An 18,672-nucleotide genomic window follows, 5' to 3' on the forward strand; every position below is an offset into this window, starting at 1 on the left:
AATGATTGTGTTTCTATGTCTGTTTCATTGCTTGGCTTTTTTTTGCATTCTGATCAGATAAGGGATAAAATTGGTTTCATTTTTTTCAGACATTTGACCAACTGATCGCAATCGTTCGCTTGTTGATAGTCATGATTTTGTGACGTGTGTCAATCAAGACGGGCATGTTCTTTTTTTTTTCTTTTTTCATCTTGTAGCTTGTGCCGAGAAAGCAACAAATTTATTTGCGCTTTTGAAATATGTAATTTCTGACGATCGAGGGACGAATTAGTCAGAGATTATTATTCTGACAGCATGATGGAGAGGCTCGCGGGGTGTCCTGGGATGTTTAAGGACTTTTTTGCCTTTGGCGGGAGATTTACGTCATTCTTGATCAGTCAGTCTTCGTGTTCGTCCAAAATCTTATTAAGCTTTGTTTTAACAGCGTCTTGTAAAATGTTCTAGCTTATTGATTTGTACCAGGAGCCATAATCGGGGACGGAGACCGTAAGCGCGCGCCATTTCTAGTACTGGAGCTGTCCCTATGATATGGGAGAATTTTTCTATTTTTAGAAAAAATTGCGCTATCATGTGCGACACACGCGTGTACAATGCTGCGAGGATTTTTGCGGATGTAGCGCGGGGAAATGGCGTCCGAAATTCCCGAAATGTTTGATGCCTTAATTTTGGCCCACATATCAAGACGTTCATGTCTGTTGGGAGTTTACTTCAGTATTTTCGTCGCAAGATGCTCCAGTTTAAGTGAAGGAAGATAGTGTCGAATTTAGTTATGTGCCGCTTTATATCACTGACCAAGTTGTGTTCCTCAGCTTCTTTTACAAGGGCTCCACATCACTCCACTCTAAGTTTTACATATGTTGAAGATTGACAGCTTTTCCAAAACACCGCAAAAAAACTAGTTGGATATATTTGGATATAGCACCGTTTCAGGACTTCAAAGTTTCCCTCCTCTTGTCACACGCTTGCGAAGATTTCGCCAGAGTAAAAGAAAAGAGAGTAAAGAGAAGAGTAAAAAAAAAAAAAAAATAATAATTGGAAGTTTGAATTTTCGCCTGAATTGTAAGCAACGCTTGATGCTTTATCAAGGCCTTATAAGTGACAATAAAGTTTATCTCTGTAGATGCTGCTCAGTTTTGTTTGTGTAAAAACCCAATAAATTGTCTGTTGTCCATGAATAAGAGCGACCGCCGATGCGTGTTTTGTACAGTCAGTAAAACATGACAAATTGGACTTCCCCACTTTCGTTTGAAAACGTACATCGAACTCATATAAAATCTCTAATTTTTATATATGTCTAAGGTTGATAAATGTTTCAGAACGTATTAAAAGCTTAGCTGAAAATATGTGAATACCGCAGAAATAATCAGCAAAGTTACGATGACGCTTTCTTTAATCAACTGGAATAACGACTTCGATTTTGTTGGTTGAGTTATCAAAACTCCTTGTCTATTTTATTTTCGCAGTGTAAAATTTCACTATGTTAAAGAAACACACATGATATTAGCAGCCTTTTGGCGTTGGTGAAAATTGTTGCAACATCTCAGCACAAAACACAACGAAAGAAATTTTTGTCAAGATTTGTTGACAATTGAAAACATCGACCTCGGACTTGAAAGTGCATGCGCTGCACTATGCAAATGAGCTACTTGTACGCCTCAGACTTGCCTTTCAAAAACTTTTGCAAACTGGCCAAACAAACAAAAACAATATGATTAAGCATTGTTTGGGAAACTCACAAATTAGCTCGATACCAGAGTAAAGAGTTTTCTTACACAACTTTTCTTTACACAACAAACGCAAAAGATTACGCGTACAGCTAGCGCGACCAGATATTATTCATTTACAGCGCGAAATTGAAGTAATGTCTTGGACCCTGCAAAACTCACCTTTTCCATTAGCTCAGAGCATAACACTACATATAAGAGCCCTGGTTCTTATTCCCTGCCTTATTCCTTGTCATTGCTGTGAAAAATCTGCAAGAGAATCTCGCAACTCTCACCATTTGATCACTCAACGTGACAACATCCACGCGAGAGCCCCTGACATGTGCGTGGATCCGCGCGGATATATGACGTCAGGACGGCGCAATTTGTTCTAAAAATAGAAAAATAGTCCCATATCATAGGTGCTCGCGGATCCCAAGACTTACGGTCTCCGTGCCCGATTATGGCTCCTGCTACAACACAACACAGAACAGGTATTAAAACACCAGCTGAGTCAAGGGAGTGGCAGATTGAAGCATTTGTCTAAAAAGTTTACCATATGTCTGGCCTGTTGGTCTAGTGGGATGATTCTCGCTTTGGGTGCGAGAGGTCCCGGGTTCGACTCCAGGACAGGCCCAAATTAATTGTTTTTCTTTTCAAATAATAATTAAAATAATCATAACAATAATTTTTTAGCAAACTAGTATTTTCCAAATTGTAGGTATGGATGAGACATTCACTCGTTCTTTCCCTCTCTCCGTCGCTTCATGTTACACTTTTCGTGAATCCGCTGATCAATTTAAAGGGAATTTTAGTCACAGCCCAAGGGAGTCCCGAGGGGCTTTAACACGTGCATTTTCATCCTCAGAGAAAACATCAACGCAACGCTCGTGCTAACATTATCCGCGGGAGAACTGGCTACTATATCTAACAATAGTTTGAGAGGAATTACCTTGCTCTCCTGATACCGGCGAAATGTTTAAGCAACCTGCCAAAATACTCTACACCCTCAAAGATGTTCACATTAGGCTATACAATAATAGGGGTTAAGGTTATGGATTGTTTGGACTGATGCGATCATGAAATGGTCGATGTCATCATCTTTATATTTCGCCAAATCTTATTAGCAAAACGTAAAAAAGAAATTGATTAGTTATTCCATTTAAATTACCCTGGAACAAAACAAAATGAACGGAAAAGTTTAAAGCGATGGTTTTTGTCCTTGGGTCATTTGAAAGCTTTCATTTAACACAGAAATTGCATTCAACCGTCAACTTACAGCAGAGAGACTTTTGGTTTCTCCGGCTGAAACTCATACATTTCTGGCTACCAATCCACTAACAATCAGTGACAAGCTTTGTTAAGATCATAGCTCGATAGCGTTATTTAAGGTATCGATCCTAACATGAAGTTGCTGAAGGATAAAAAATTAAATAAGCTCAGTTACGTCAACACCTTTCGTTTTTTTCTTTTTGTTTTGTTTTCGCTGACTCAAAATTTTGTGAGAGCCGGCTAGAGTTGGGTAGCAAGATTTAGTCTCATAGGAAAAACAATGATGTGTTTCCGGCCGGGCTCGAACCGGCGATATTCCGCGTGTAAAGTGGACGTGATGACCACTACACTACGGAAACCTGTTGCGACTGAAAGCTGCCATACTCAGTGGTGTGCTAATCAGGAACTCGTAGTTTCTAGTTTTTTTGACCAGGAAGACAGAAAAAATAAGTCTGCGAAGTACAGCAAACAGTTGAACATTTGCCTACTTCTCACGATGCTCAATATTGAAGTTTTTCAGAAACGATGCTATCCTTGTTTTTAGCGTTACCAGAGAATCTCAGTGCAGTTAACCGTCAACCGTCAAATGAGCAAGCCAATATTAGCCGTCTAATAATACACATGAAAAAATTACTCGATTCTGATTGGCTAAGAGCAGTGCAGTTCAAGTGTAACACCAGTGCAAAAAGTGTAACATCAGTGCAAAAAGTGTAACACCAGTGCAAATTACACATCAAAATTCTGGATTATGATTGACTGAAAGATAATAGGAATTTTTCTAAGAAAATGATATCAGGTAAAATGACGAAAATTTTGTGTTGAAACTTTGAAAAAAGTTTTCTCAAATAAGAAAAAATGGCTCCAAGAAAGATCTTCCGGCACTTCCTCCGCGGGAATTTTTTCATGTTTATATTATTAATAAGTAATCATACGGTTTTTCTCGTTCAATTTGGAGTTAATTTGCACTTGTGAGTTTTTCAAAAAGCTGAAATTACACTCGCCGAAGCGGCTCGTGCAATTTCAGCTTTTTGGAAAACTCACTCGTGCAAATTAATTCCAAATTGAACTCGAAACCGTATGATTACCTATACAAATTTCTCAGATATCCTTAATCAAGAACTAAACGATTGACTATGGAAAATTTATGCTGTTTAGAAATGTTAATACACCACAAAAAGATACACTTCTGCTCAAGTCCTTCAACTTCTAGTTATGGGAGCGGAAGATTAATGCGCGCAGCGGTGAGGTGATGTAATTACGTTAATTAAACAAACAGTCGAAGATTAAAGAAGTCATAAGTAATGCACAAATTATAAGACTAATTGGATTACTCAGATACGGGCATATTTGTACCCTTTTATAAAAAATTACAGCCAAATTTGCTTCAACCGTCAAAAAACCAATAATGATAACGATCACGATAATAACGGTTCATTCACATCACATCCGCGCAGTGGCTGCTTGTTTGAATAGACCTTCTTACATGCAGTACAACTAAAAATTACGCTGACAGGATGGATGGATGGAATCCTGACGCTAACTTTATAGAAAATAATTATCAAAACAAAGACAACCGTCCCCGGGTGGGCTTGAACCACCAACCTTTCGGTTAACAGCCGAACGCGCTAGCCGATTGCGCCACGGAGACTTCCATCAAAACATTTTGAACAATTTTCATCACATTTTGTGCAAGAAATTTTAACTTGCGTAAGGTTTCTGTTACATTATTGTATCTTGCTCGAAACACGTGAAAAGCGAAAAATCGGGGGAGTTGGGTAGTAACTGTCTTGGCCAATGAGACAACACAAAACAGGTGTTATAAAACCAGTTCGACAGAGAGAAGTAGATTAAGACCTTCGTTAAATGAAGTTCAACCATGTTTGGTCTGTTGGTCTAGTGGCATGATTCTCGCTTTGGGTGCGTTGCGAGAGGTGCCGGTTCGACTCCCGGAGAGGCCCTTTGTAACACTCTTTTGTCAATGAACACAACATAATAACGAAGCAGGCAATATTACGATGGGTTTTGTGACGTCACAACGGCCATATGAAACAACGGAACACCTGCCTCCTTTTTTTGCAGACAATTCCAACTGACTACCATAAAACCCTAGATTCCAATATCATTTAACTAACCGTTTCTGTTGGCCGGGAAACATTTCCAACGACTTCTAGGAAAATATTGATCTTAAGTAATTTTGATCTAGTCCTCTTGTTTTAAACCGATGAGGGGGAATAAACTAATCAAAACAAATACAGGAAAAGAGAAATCAGAGTATAGTCTGTTAGAAATCTTAAAATAGTATTTTCCAGGTGGTTTACTTAAAAGGAAAAGTTGGTCCGTGTGAGGGTCGAACTCACGACCTTGGCGTTATCAGCACCACGCTCTTCCGACTGAGCTAACGGACCAGACACATTATCCTTGTGCCGTTTTTTATTAAATACTACTGCCTTTGTGCAGGAACGTTGTCAAAAGTTTGGCCTAATGAGGAACACACCCACTTATTGGCTTTGTTCAAACTTATTTGGTTTTATTCTTTAAGATGTATGTATATATTGTTAACGTACTTTCTCAAATGATGAGGACATTTTTGTTGAAATGTAGTTATCCCGAAATTATCTGTTAGAAGTTGTTTCATTTATTTTATAATCATGTCATAGTTTTTTATTTTTAACTTAGGATAGAGTGCCACTGGTTCGTCCGTTTTTTTCACTGTTATGTGTTACCCTCTGTAAATAAAGTTGTTACTTACTTACTTACTTACTAATATCAGCCGGTCCATTTTGGTCCATTTTGGTGATTTAACACAAACAATAGCCCTTTGGTTAAACCTAAACAATAGCCGTTTTGTTATTAGAAGCGCCGAGTTCTTTTTCGGAAGCTTAGCGAGAAAACTTGTGATCATCGGGAAAATTGTCGGCATGAGGAATTAGCTACCTTGCGGGAGTGAGGAGTGTAATTTTTGTTATCACAAGATCAATTTCCATCGGGGGAGCCCAAAGGAACACTTGACCGGCTGTATGAGTATCGGCCAGACTCTCACCAATAAAGTAAGAGTTTTAGGCCTATTCCAAACGTCGTGCCACTGCCGTGCCGAACGAAATTCAAGAACTTAATTTAACTTAAGCACGACAGTTGCACAACGTATATTTTTGTAATCGGCTATTAAGGCATGGCCCGCCTAGATTAGCCTTTCAGTGCTACTTGCGAGCATGCGACTTGGCTTCAAACGGCGTGCTCTTGCAGGGCCGAACTGAATTCATAGCCTGTTCAGCAAGGCAAACTTCTTCCCATCTTCGGCGACTGAATTAAATTCGACGTTTGAAACCACTGGCGTTATTTTGTCATACCACTACTGGGTCAAATTTATTTGAGTTCGTCACCGCAGTAGCACGACGTTTGGAATAAGCATTAGCTTACAAGTTTGATTGGCAATGTTCGCTTTTATATCGATTTAATTTGGCAAAAGATAAAATGATTTATTCACTTGTGCTAGCATGACAAAGTATTATTAAACTTAAACTTAAACTTAAACGGCCGGGACAAGAAGAGAAGGTGAGGAGGAGTGATTTATGTAATACATTTCTATGTGTTAATAAATTTGGCCTTCATAAATTTTTTGACTTATTTTATCGTTGTGATAATATCAGGCAAGAGAAAAAGCGGTCATTGTGCACGACAGTTCGTTTCTTTGTTTGTCGCGTCCGGAGCAGGCAGCGTAAGTCAAAAGAAAAGCAACAAGTGCGATTTCTAAAAGCCGATTAACGAATTAAGAAGCGTTGTTTTTACCTAATTTAAAAGTGAAAAAGAAAACAAACAAAAAAAAAACAACAACAACAACAACAAAAAAAAACAGCAGCCTCCGAAAGAGCAAAAGTTTACGCAACTCAGTTATCATTAGTGCAAGCAAAATATTGCCAACTGATCGTAGACTTTCTTCGGATTTTTTTTCATTGCCTGTGGAAAGCGGAGATGATCGTTCACAACAAGTTCAACATTAAGCTTATTTCGCTCACTTCTGTAACACGCATCCAGTTTTTGTGCTTCCTATTTTTCAAGTTCCTATGCCTTTCTGTTTGCCTTAAAAAAAGCGTGAACTGTGCTAAGTTTTGAGTTGTTTTTCGCTCGGTAGTTTTCATTGCGTGAAATGAGTAATTTCGTGGAATTTACGTGGCCGTGAAATTCCTCGACACTCGACGAGTCCGAGATCAGAATGTGATGTGTCAAGAAACGAGACGTGTCGGAGAGTGCCATGTTCCTGATACGTACGTTGCGGCGTGTCAGGAAAAATCATGGCCCGGGTACGTCATGTGCGGCGTATCAAGGGAAGTCAGGACTCTGATACTTAACGGCATGCGGTTTTAGTTTAATCAGCCAAATTAATTAACGGAGCTTATTTCTCTTTACGCGGAAACTAAAATTTTCGGACGTGCGTTTCGTTTGTTTGTTTCAGAATGTTCAAATATATACAAACAAAAACAACAGCAACAATAACAGAATGCTAAATAGCATTTTTTATCACGTCCGACTACTATTTTATATTCTAGTATTTAAAATCTACTTATCGCAGGGCTCTTTTAGAATACTACCCTGGCTACTGAATGTAAAACCCTTGTTTAAATATGTAATACTCTTCCTAATTATGGTTACAAGAGGCCCCGCGGGACATCTGATATTTTCGCGCGCGCGTGAGGTCAATATGTTAATAAGACGTAGTTTAAATTCTGTGGCAACGGTCAAACTAACATCTTTCGAAATATATCAGAGCTAGTCATCGTCGCTGTTCATATAATTTCCCTTTCGCGATCATCGTCCACCAGAGGTCAATCATTCATTTCGAGAAAAAGCTGTAAGTTTGTGTTTTTCGGGGTTTGTCCGTTCAGCCGTCTAATGTTGTAAATAGAGACCTTACGGAACAGGACGGTTCGATGTGGACGGCGACCTCAGATCGCGCGAGGACTGGGCTGAGCACGCGAGCAATGATGTTGCCGTCCTAAACGTAAACAAACCTTACGCAACACAACACGACATGGAGATGACTTGAAGCTAAAATGGCTACATTTAGGGAAGCAAGAGAAGCACTTTTACTCGCTAATGACCTGAATTTGATTGATGACGAAGAACTACTGTTGCTTTACGATGTGAACACTTCGAAGAACCTCGAAATCCCGTACTGGAAATACGACAAATTTGATCTTGACAGTCTTTCCGACGACGAGTGCAAAAGCGAATTTCGCTTTTTGAAACATGACATATACGCTTTAGTCGATGTGTTTAATCTTCCGGACAAAGTCACTTGCCCAAATCGTTTTTCCGTGTACAGCGATGAAGCACTGTGTATGCTTTTACGTCGATTTGCGTATCCGTGTAGATACGAAGACCTTGTACCGCGTTTCGGAAGACCTGTTCCCCAGTTGAGCATGGTGGTGGGAGAAGCGATGGATTTGCTTCATGTGCAGTTTGGACGTTTACTCTCACGTCTGAACCAACCGTGGCTGTCTCAAGCACAACTGGCTCAATTCTCTGAAGCAATCTACCGGAAAGGAGCGGCCCTTGACAACTGTTGGGGATTTATAGATGGGACGGTTCGACCAGTCTGTAGGCCTGGCGAAAATCAAAGAGTACTTTACAATGGGCACAAAAGAGTCCACGCAATTAAGTTTCAGAGTGTTGTTGCGCCCAATGGACTTATCGCAAACCTTTTTGGTCCCGTCGAGGGAAGAAGACACGACAGTGGGATGTTGGCGATGTCTGGCCTTCTACCGATGTTAGAAAACCACTGTGTTTCCCCAACTGGCCAACCACTCTGTGTGTATGGGGACCCTGCATACCCACTGAGAGTCCACCTTCAGGGACCATTTAAAGGCAATGCCTTAACACCGCAGCAGCAACAATATAATTTGTCCATGAGTAAAGTAAGAACAGCTGTGGAGTGGGTATTTGGAGACATTTTGCAATACTTTACTTTTTTAGATTTCAAAAGGGATCTCAAAGTTGGACTCAGTGCCGTAGGCAAAATGTATATTATTTGTGCCTTATTAAGAAATGCCCACTCATGTCTTTATGGGTCAAATACTTCCTCGTTCTTTGGTGTCGAACCGCCTTCATTACAGGGTTACTTTATTTAAGATATTATTTTTAATCAATCAGTACCTGGGGACTCCCATATGAAATTGATTGGAATGCTTGTCATCTCACTTGCATGTACAGTAGGGTGCAAGTCTTGGATGTTGTCTCAATTGGTGATAAACCACAAATATTTTCAGCTATTTTTTAGGATTGCAAACAAAGATCAAATTAAGTTCAAGCAACATCCGGATTTGTCTTCTTTAAGGGCATGGTTTATTACAGACAAGCAGCCTTATTCCTTTCATATGGGAGTTACCCAGGAGAGTTACCCCCTGGTCATCAGTAAAAAAGAAAGTCTGTATACGAGCCTAGTGGCCCATCAGGCCGGAGCTGATCTCGGTTTCTGTAGCATGAAGGGACTAGGAGTATTTCTACTCCCCCCCGGATGGGATGCTAGTCCATCGCAGGGTTACCCCCAAGCAGTAAATTCGCCGATACCCATTTATACACCTGGGTGGAGAGAGGCTCTACGAGAGTAAAGTATCTTGCCCAAGAACACAACACAGTGCCCCAGCCAGGGCTTCAACCCGGACTGCCCAATCTGGAGTCCAGCACACTAACCATTAGGCCACTGCGCCTCCCACCCTGGCCATTAGTTAAGCTTAATACATGTCAGTTTGAAGAATTTTTAAGCCATGCTGATTGTAGGCTTTACAAAATGAAGCATCCATTCTATTTGTTTTGAGGAAGTTTATGGACTGGGGGCACAACTGAGTTATGTCAAAAACTTAAATGTTCTCAGGTTTTCCTGTAATTTAATTGCAAAACATTGGTGTTTCATTTTTTTTGCTGTCAGATTTGTGGGTTTAGTCTTTTCAAGAAATAACAAATGTAACAAACTGGAATTTCAAATCGTTTACCAGGCATTTCTTTTCTTATTTCATTGTTTGAGGAAAAGTTGTACAAGGTTGCTGCTGTGGGAGTTAAGTTTTTGCACCCCCCCCCCCCCTTCCCCCTTCTGATAATGTTCATATGAAGTAATGGCATAATTAATTGCAGAGTGTTCTTAGAACCATAGTTGATTATGAAATGGCTTTGCTGTTTCGTTAAATGCTGCGATGTAACAGTGAAATGAGCATCAAAAAAGTTTGATATTCAACTTGTCTTAAATTTCAGTGTGGCAAGACTATGGTTTGCCAGATTGAGAGTACCCCAGACACTCAGCCCCTTCCCCTGTATGTAGAGAAGGTTTTTCTGAACCTAAATTCTTACTTAAAGGGTATTTAATTCCCTTAGTTTTTTTTAACTTTTCCCCTATTGGAAAAGTTTAATTGACAACATGATGAAGGTTTTTATAAGGAAATATATATTTTATTGTATAAATATGTGTTAAATAATGATCACAATGTTCAGAAGCCTTTTATGTGTATGAATGACTAAAAATTATGAAGGTGAACTTGTTCTTAAAGAATATTTGAAGTTTAAAGAAAACACCAGTCTAATGTCTAAATCCGTAAAAAAAATTGTTACAATAGAGGATGAAGACACATTCAAAGCATTGTACAATATTACTTTTTAAACCTTCAAATTATTAATATTAATTAAATAACTGATTCACATTTCAACAGACATTCATGTTTGTGGTTCAATCAAATCATAAAACAATTGCATGATATGAACCAATAAAAATGTGTACCCAAAACAAACCTTATCCATGTCTTAAATTATACACTTATTTATTAATTTTTTCAATAAGTGTCATGAGAAGTTGATTTTGAAGCTGCTGCTGCTGCTGTTGTAATTGCATTTGCTGCTGCTGCTGTTGTTGCTGTTGCTGTAGTTGTTGTTGCATGAACTGAAACATCTGTAGTTGTGCAGATTGTTCATCTTTCTTAACTTCCAGTTCTCCTTTCCTCAGGTCAAATTCCTTTTCAGCCTTTTCTCTCAAGTACACAAGGGTTTCCGACCCTGATGCTCTCTTTCTGGGTGTTACTTCACCGTCCTCAGCCTTTCTTTTCTTGGTCTCTCCAAGTTTCTCCATGGAACGCTTCCTCATCTCTTCTGCTTTTTTTCTGTCATTTTCTTTATTTTTCTCGCCCTGTTCTGAATTCTCACAAGCCTCCCTGTCGCTCTCCTCAAATCTCTCAATAATCTGGTCAAGCAGCTTGTCCGTTTCTGACATCTCGGGTGAAATTCCACTCGCACTTTCCTCTTCTGCCATTCTCTTCTTAAATTTCTTGGCCAACAGGGCATACCTGTCTCTCACAGCTCTTTTGTGTCCAAGTCGATTTCCAAATGCTTCAGTGGCATTCAACCTTTCTGTGATATCTTCCCATATCTTTCCTCTCTCCCTTGTTGAAGCCTTGTACTGGTAAGGTTCGGACACAACTATTTCTTGCAATAGAAGTAGATCACATTCTGTTTTCCACTCCATCTTTCTGTTCTAGGTTATGAAGAAACAAACATGTTGAAATTCTTGGTTTTTAATTATATAAAATGAAGATAAGAGGTTGATTACTTCACATGCAACGGTCTTTGGGATCAGAATTTCTTTTGCGAAAGGCACACTGCATTATTTTTGAAGAGGATTGAAGTACAGCATGTTGGCCTTATAATTCCGGACACTTTTTGCAATAACCACAATATCTTACCTCAACAGAGCACTAACAGAGTTATAGCAAGGGGGGTCCTGGGGTGCCCATGACCCCCTTTTGTGAGATTTTTTTTTCAGTAAACAACAAGCAAACCTTTTTATCCAGGAGGCGAAAAGTGTGAATCCGAAGAATCAACATGCCATAAATTTTTTCTAGTGCTAGGTAGTTATATACTCCATTTTCAGGAGTGAACATCTGCAGTGGACTATGTAAGTACCCTGGGCGTGACATAGTGTGACCCCAAATCCTAGCATTACGCCCCTGATTAACGAGCGGAAATTTACTCACAATGTAGCTTTCACTGCTGGTAAGTAAGTCATGAAGTTTTATCGCCTAAACCTGCTTGGTTTCTTAGTAATTACGGAAAAAGTTGGCCAAATTCGGTGCCCTAATATTTCTGACGATCGATTCGCTTCGAGATAAATACTCCCTTTTTCTTGGAATTATTCTTTTCGATCATTGCAAAATACGTCTAATAAAGTCAAATGAAAAAAGATTCACTTAAAAAGTTACCTATTTTCCGAAGCTTAAAGCATTTTCTTTCGATTTTAGCGAAGAAGTCATCAGTGTAATTCGACGTGCGATACGAATCACATTAGAAAACTTTTACATACCTCGACAAAAACTTGAATCTTTCTGTCTAAACGGAGCCCAACTCAGCCACGAAACGAAATAATGAAAGCAGACTAATCAACAAGTCTTCGAAACGTATCGTTCAGATTTCTTTTTATCTTTACTACGAAATACAGAATCGTAAGAGTGGAAGTGTCCGTAAATAGGGCAACATACTGTACAAATGTAATTTATATTTCAAAGTTGGTTTACAACAAATAAAAATATATCCCGCACTTACACTGCTGAAAACAACTCTCAAAGGCAGAAAAAGATTAGTTTACACCAGAATTGTAATTCGGACGATAAAGATGAAACAGAAACTGCCATAAAACTGTAAAATTACAGAGAAATAACTTAGAAAGAAGGAGAATTAAATTTTCACAAATAAGCCAGTCTGAGCACTTCGTCATGCGTTTACAAGTAGGCTTCATTTTCGTTTTAAAAAAAGTTATTTCCATATATACAAAGGCTGGTAACTAAAAAGGTAGACTGTTTCTATCGTTCAATCCAAAAAATTAAAGGTTAAGATGAAAATAAATGGATAAAAATACTCACGTTTTCCTCAGAACTTCAAACTCCTTGTTTTCACGTCGTGAACGCTAAGAGGACGGCAGTGATAAACCGGAAATGGCGTCAAATAGCTTACGAAGCAAGCAGTCACGCACATCACACAATGAAATTTTGCCGTCCTCTCCTTGAGCCGTCCTGTTGCGTAAGGTCTCTTATAATTGTTTATTTTTGTTCTATTTTCAGTCAAACTCGTTGTCGTGAATAAACTTTAACGTTTGTTCCCTTTTTAAACGATGTTTGGAGACCGATCGAGATTGGCTTCGCGATATGGCGGTAACATTGTTTGAAGCTTTCCTTAATGTTTGAGATGTCTGTGGATCGTGGAGTAAATTCGGCGACTGAAGCAGCGGAAGATGCAACCGGCGGAGTTCGGATGAGACATCCTAGTGTCACTATCGATCAACCCCAAGTCACATACGAGCGAAATCGTCGTTTGAAGGCCTCTAGAAGCGCCGCTAAAGGAGTTATTACCCGTAGGCGAAATGAAGCGAGAGAGATGATGTCAGATTTTGGCAACCCGTACGACATTGAACAAAAGCTTGCAGAGTTAGACGAAGCGATAACAGGCTTCGAAGCAGCGCACCAAGCGTATCATAATCAACTGGATGATCGAAACGAGATCGAGGATTCACTTGAATACTACGAAGTTACAATGCTTCTTGCTAGCGATTCCAAAAGAATTATTGAGGATTGGATACAGAAATTTAAACAACCGTCGAGAGCAACTAATCTGTCGAACTTGGACCCCGAGGACTCAATTAGCAACGTTGGCTCACGAGCTACATCAAAGGTTCCGCAGAAATCTAAGGCCAGTTCAAGAGCATGCTCCAGATCTTCCATACGAAGTTCGGTCAGTAGCGCTAGGATAGCAGCGGCGGCAAAAAGAGCATCTTTAACGGCCGAAGCCTCCATGCTACGAGAACAGCAAGCCTTACAACAGGAAGAATTACGCCTGCAACAAAGAAAGCAAGAGTTAGCACTTGAGACTGAAATAGCTAAAGCCAAAGCTGAAGAGCGCGCCCTCGCGGAAGCCGAAGCCGGGATTCCAGAGCGTCGGGCGAAAGAAGACTTTCGAAATTCGGCACCTGCCGTAAAAGTTGAATCCTGTTTAACTAAAGAGCCCAGGGCAGGTCAAGAACTCCCTATCAGGATCACACATCACCCGGTAGCTGAAGTAAATGTTAAAGAATCTCGGCATCGTGCATTTGAGGACAGGGAATCTCAATATTCCACTTCAAGTGAAGAGGGATTACGTCTATTATTGGATTTGCAACGTCAACAGCAGGAGCAGAATCGTAACATGCTAAATATTCAGCAACAGCAAAACCAGCAAGTGCAACAACTGCTAAAGCAACAACAGCTTCACACTTTAGCTCTAACTCTGCCACAACTTGAAGTTCCCACGTTTACCGGCGATCCTATCGAGTATTGCCGCTTTATTAGAGCCCTTGAGAGCATGATCGTGGCAAAGACCACGAGCTATAGTGCGAGAATGTATTACCTCGTGCAGTACACGGCGGGCGACGTTCAGGAGTTGATGCGCAGTTGTCTAGCAATGGATTCAGAGGAAGGGTATCGAGAGGCTCGAAAACTGCTCGCTAAACGGTATGGGCAGCCGTACAAGATTGCTTCTGCTTATGTAGAACGCGTAACTAATGGTCCAGCGATAAAAGCGGAAGATGGGGCAGCATTACAGTCGTTTTCTGCTCTCTTGACAACCTGCAAGAACACATTGAATGAGATCGGATACCTAAGTAAGATTGAGAACCCAGACAGTCTAAAGAAAATAGTGGCCAGACTTCCTTTCAGCCTACGACAGAAATGGCGCGAAGTTGCAGATGAAATAACGGAGGCAAAGGCAAGGGAGGTGACGGTTGCTGACTTCGCTGATTTCGTAGAGAAGAAAGCCCGCGTACTAACGCACCCGATATTTGGAGACATTATCAGCGAGCCGAAAAGCAAAAGTGTCCTTGACGGAAAAAGACCAGGAAATAGAAGACTCTCCTCGTTTGCGGCTGACGCCCATAACCTCAGTAGTAGTACTGACGGTGGCGTGTCGGATGACACCTTGGTGTTAGGACCCAGGGAGCCCACCCTCAGCTGTCCATTGTGTAAAGCTGCTCATTGGTTGTCCCAGTGCAAAGACTTCAGAATGAGAAACGTCAGTGATAGATACCAGATTGCAAGAGAGAAAGAGCTTTGCTACAACTGCTTGATCCCGGGTCATTATGCTGCAGCGTGCCCAAAGGCCAGCTTTTGTAAGGTGGATGGCTGCGAAGACAAGCATTCGACATTCCTGCATCCACCAGCTGTGCGTGCTACCAGCGGAACGCAGCCAGATGTTGGAACCCAGAGTGCGTATGTTAATGTCGACAAGTTGCAATGTGCCTTTTCTGGGGTCGGAGGCTCAGTGACAGGGCTACCGGTAGTGCCTGTAAAAGTGAGAGCCAAAGGGAGCGACATCACTGTACACACATATGCCTTTCTGGTTGGTGGCTCTAACACATCCTTCTGCAGTGAACAGCTAATGAAGCGGCTCGGGGTTAAAGGCATCAACACCACCATATCATTAACAACAATGGAGAGAGAGGGTAGTACGAGAAAGTGCGAACTTGTCCAGTTGGAAGTTTTCGACTTAGAGGAAGACAATTTCATTGAGCTGCCCTTTGTATTTTCTACACCTAGACTTCCAGTAGCCTCAGAGAGCGTCCCTCGCCAGGAAGACGTTGACAGGTGGCCGCATCTGAAGGGGGTAACGGTCGCGGAGATCAATGCCGATGTCGGGCTACTCATAGGCCATGACGTTCCTAAAGCTTTAGAACCGAAAGAAGTTAGAGAGAGTCAGAATGGAGGTCCATATGCGGCTAAAACGTTGCTGGGCTGGGCCATCAATGGCCCACTTGGCAGGAACGGAAGCGCTAAACGTACTTCAAACTTTGTTCGAGCGGACACTGCCCTTGGTCAACAGTTTCAGAGGTTCTGCAACATGGAATTCAACGATTCTCTGCTCGACAATGAGAAGGCGATGTCACTTGAGGACAAGAGAACCCTAAATGTCATGGAATCCACTGCTGTTCTAAACGAAGGCCACTATGAGATCGCGATGCCGTGGAGATACTCTCCACTCTGCCTGCCAAATAACAGAATACTAGCTTTACACCGTCTGGAACTGCTACGAAGGAGACTCGTCAAAGATCCAGTCCTCTTCCAGAAATACTCGGCCTTCACAGACAATCTTCTTGACAAAGCATATGCCAGAAAGGTCCCAGATAATCGGCTTTGTCGATCAGGCGAGGCTACCTGGTTTTTGCCGCACCACCCAGTCTTTCATCCGAAGAAACCCGGGAAAGTTAGAGTAGTGTTCGACTGTGCAGCGAAGTACAAGGGCGTGTCCCTTAACGATGTGCTGTTGCAAGGCCCAGATATGACCAATACCCTGATTGGTGTTCTGACTCGTTTTCGACAAGAGCGAACTGCTATTATCGCCGACATCGAATCTATGTTTTACCAGGTCCGTGTTCGCCCAGACGATTCTGATGTACTGCGTTTCTTGTGGTGGCCCGATAACGATCTCCAAAGACGACCCGAAGAATACCAGATGACAGTTCATCTTTTCGGCGCCGTCTCCTCTCCAAGTTGTGCAAACTTCGCTCTTAGGAAGACGGCCGAGGACAACTTTCAACGATTCGATTTCGAGGTGATCAATACAGTCAGAAGAAACTTTTACGTAGATGACTGCCTGAAATCTGTACCTAGCGAGAGTGAAGCTATCCGTCTGACCGCTGACCTCAGAAGACTGCTAGAAAGGGGAGGCTTTAAGCTGACTAAATGGGTCTCGAACTCTCGCAAACTTATCGAATCATTACCTGAGTCTGACAGAGCCGGATCATTCAAAGACCTTCCTGATGATCAAATGCCCATTGAGCGTGCTCTTGGGGTCCGTTGGGACGTAGAAGACGACATATTCTGTTTCAAGATCGAAGTCAACGACAAGCCCCTCACAAGAAGAGGATTGCTATCTGTCGTTTCCTCAGTGTATGATCCGCTTGGGTTTGCAGCCCCAGTGATACTCCCAGCCAAAGCGATATTGCAAGATTTATGCCGAAAGAGATTGGAGTGGGATGACCCAATCCCTACCGAGGAAAAGGAACGTTGGCTTAAATGGTTGAAAGATCTGCCCAAGCTCGAACGCTTCTCAGTTGATCGCTGCTTTAAGCCCCAGAACTTCGGGAGAACTGCGTCGCTGCAACTACACCACTTCTCAGACGCTTCGCAACAAGGCTACGGTGCAGTCTCTTATCTCAGATCTATGGATGACAAGGGTACAATTCACTGTTCATTTGTGATGGGAAAGGCGCGTACTGCTCCGCTGAGGTCCATAACGATACCAAGGCTAGAATTGTCAGCAGCTGTTCTTGCATCAAGGCTGGACAAAATTATTAGACGAGAGATTGACCTTCCAATACACGAGTCCGTGTTTTGGACAGACAGTAGCTGTGTGATGAACTACATAAGAAGCAATGACAAGCGATTTCACACCTTCGTTGCTAACAGAGTGGCGATCATACATGATGGATCTTCCCCGTCTCAGTGGAGGTACGTGAACACCGAAGCGAACCCGGCAGATGACGCCTCAAGAGGTCTGGCAATAGACTCGCTTATTAAGAAGAATCGTTGGATACGCGGTCCCGATTTCCTTTGGCAAAAGGAGTCAAGGTGGCCTACACAGCCGACTACCGTCCGAGAAATACCTGACGACGACCCTGAGATCAAGAGGGAAACTCGCACGTTTTCCGCTGTATCGGACTCTGGAACAAATAGTATAAACAAATTGCTCGAGAGATTCTCTTCATGGTCTCGACTCAAGAAGATTATGGCCTGGATCCTACGCTATCGGGACGGACTGAGAGCATCGTGCGAGAGGCGTAAAAGGGGGTCGACGTTAGCACCGAAATCCACCGTTGGCAGGGAGAGTGAGTCTATTGTGAATGGTAGACCGGTGACTAAAGTCTCAGACGACCCGAGAGATATGGAGGACCTAACACCAAATCATCTGCTGTTACTTCGCTCAGGACCTTCGGCACCACCTGGCCTCTTCTCCAAAGATGAAATTTACTCTCGCAAACGCTGGCGGCAGGTTCAATAGCTGGCAGACATATTTTGGCATAGGTGGATCAAGGAATACCTCCCTTCCCTGCAAGAGAGACAAAAATGGAATAGGCCTAGGAGGAATTTTGCTGTTGACGACATTGTCTTAGTAGCTGATCTGAGCTGCCTACGAAGCTGCTGGCCGATTGCTCGAATCTTGGATGTTCATAGGAACACCCAAGACGGCTATGTGCGAAGAGTAACGGTGCAGACCAAAGGATCGATCCTACAACGACCAATCGACAAAATTGTCTTGCTTGAATCCGCTGATTAGGTGTTGGATCATCTCCAGTTGTAGTATGGCGGAATTGTTTGGGACTCAGTGTGCAAATCACAAAGCGAACGGGCTATGACGTTGGAGTTCCTGTGGATTTCCGCGATAAAGAACCTTACCGAAATCAGAGGGGAATCCCCTTCTTTGAACGCTACCTAAGAACTGAACTTATTATTCTTCACTTAGCAGTATCGTTTGAACTATAAAATAGGTTTTGTTCTTTCGATTAGTTTACTATCACGCGAGCTGCGAATGTTACACTATTGTTTGGTAAATGCTATAGAATACCGCATTTAGGGGCGGGAATGTAACACTCTTCCTAATTATGGTTACAAGAGGCCCCGCGGGACATCTGATATTTTCGCGCGCG

The 18,672-nt window shown here is 41.8% G+C and overlaps 3 protein-coding genes and 4 non-coding genes across 8 annotated transcripts; 3 read left to right on the forward strand and 4 right to left on the reverse strand.

Moving 5' to 3' along the window:
- Positions 1 to 2,268: 2,268 nt before the first annotated feature.
- On the forward strand, positions 2,269 to 2,340 carry Trnap-ugg (transfer RNA proline (anticodon UGG)). The gene has a single exon. It is a non-coding gene; the product is annotated as a tRNA-Pro (tRNA).
- Positions 2,341 to 3,261: 921 nt separating this feature from the next.
- Positions 3,262 to 3,334, reverse strand: Trnav-uac (transfer RNA valine (anticodon UAC)). The gene has a single exon. It is a non-coding gene; the product is annotated as a tRNA-Val (tRNA).
- Positions 3,335 to 4,549: 1,215 nt separating this feature from the next.
- Positions 4,550 to 4,623, reverse strand: Trnan-guu (transfer RNA asparagine (anticodon GUU)). The gene has a single exon. It is a non-coding gene; the product is annotated as a tRNA-Asn (tRNA).
- A 684-nt stretch (positions 4,624 to 5,307) lies between these two features.
- Positions 5,308 to 5,380, reverse strand: Trnai-gau (transfer RNA isoleucine (anticodon GAU)). Its single transcript has one exon. It is a non-coding gene; the product is annotated as a tRNA-Ile (tRNA).
- Positions 5,381 to 7,893: 2,513 nt separating this feature from the next.
- LOC149102876 (uncharacterized) lies at positions 7,894 to 10,747 on the forward strand. Its single transcript, XM_089273423.1, has one exon. The coding sequence runs from the start codon at positions 8,024 to 8,026 to the stop codon at positions 9,098 to 9,100; it is 1,077 nt and encodes a 358-aa protein (XP_089129549.1). The 5' UTR covers positions 7,894 to 8,023; the 3' UTR covers positions 9,101 to 10,747.
- On the reverse strand, positions 10,391 to 13,013 carry LOC149102877 (uncharacterized). Of its 2 annotated transcripts, none has more exons than XM_089273424.1 (2): positions 12,866 to 13,013; positions 10,391 to 11,484 (listed from the first exon to the last, which is right to left on the reverse strand). In XM_089273424.1, the coding sequence occupies exon 2, from the start codon at positions 11,473 to 11,475 to the stop codon at positions 10,774 to 10,776; it is 702 nt and encodes a 233-aa protein (XP_089129550.1). In that variant the 5' UTR covers positions 11,476 to 11,484; positions 12,866 to 13,013; the 3' UTR covers positions 10,391 to 10,773. The 2 variants fall into 2 exon arrangements, with proteins under 2 accessions (XP_089129550.1, XP_089129551.1); XM_089273425.1 differs by having other exon boundaries at positions 10,391 to 11,479; positions 12,866 to 12,967.
- Positions 13,014 to 13,187: 174 nt separating this feature from the next.
- On the forward strand, positions 13,188 to 18,026 carry LOC149102878 (uncharacterized). The gene has a single exon (XM_089274148.1). The coding sequence runs from the start codon at positions 13,188 to 13,190 to the stop codon at positions 18,024 to 18,026; it is 4,839 nt and encodes a 1,612-aa protein (XP_089130274.1).
- Positions 18,027 to 18,672: the final 646 nt, after the last annotated feature.

Source organism: Orbicella faveolata, unplaced genomic scaffold, assembly GCF_042242905.1.
Source record: "Orbicella faveolata isolate gen_17 unplaced genomic scaffold, um_ofav_v1 contig_35, whole genome shotgun sequence".
Lineage (NCBI taxonomy): Eukaryota > Metazoa > Cnidaria > Anthozoa > Scleractinia > Merulinidae > Orbicella > Orbicella faveolata.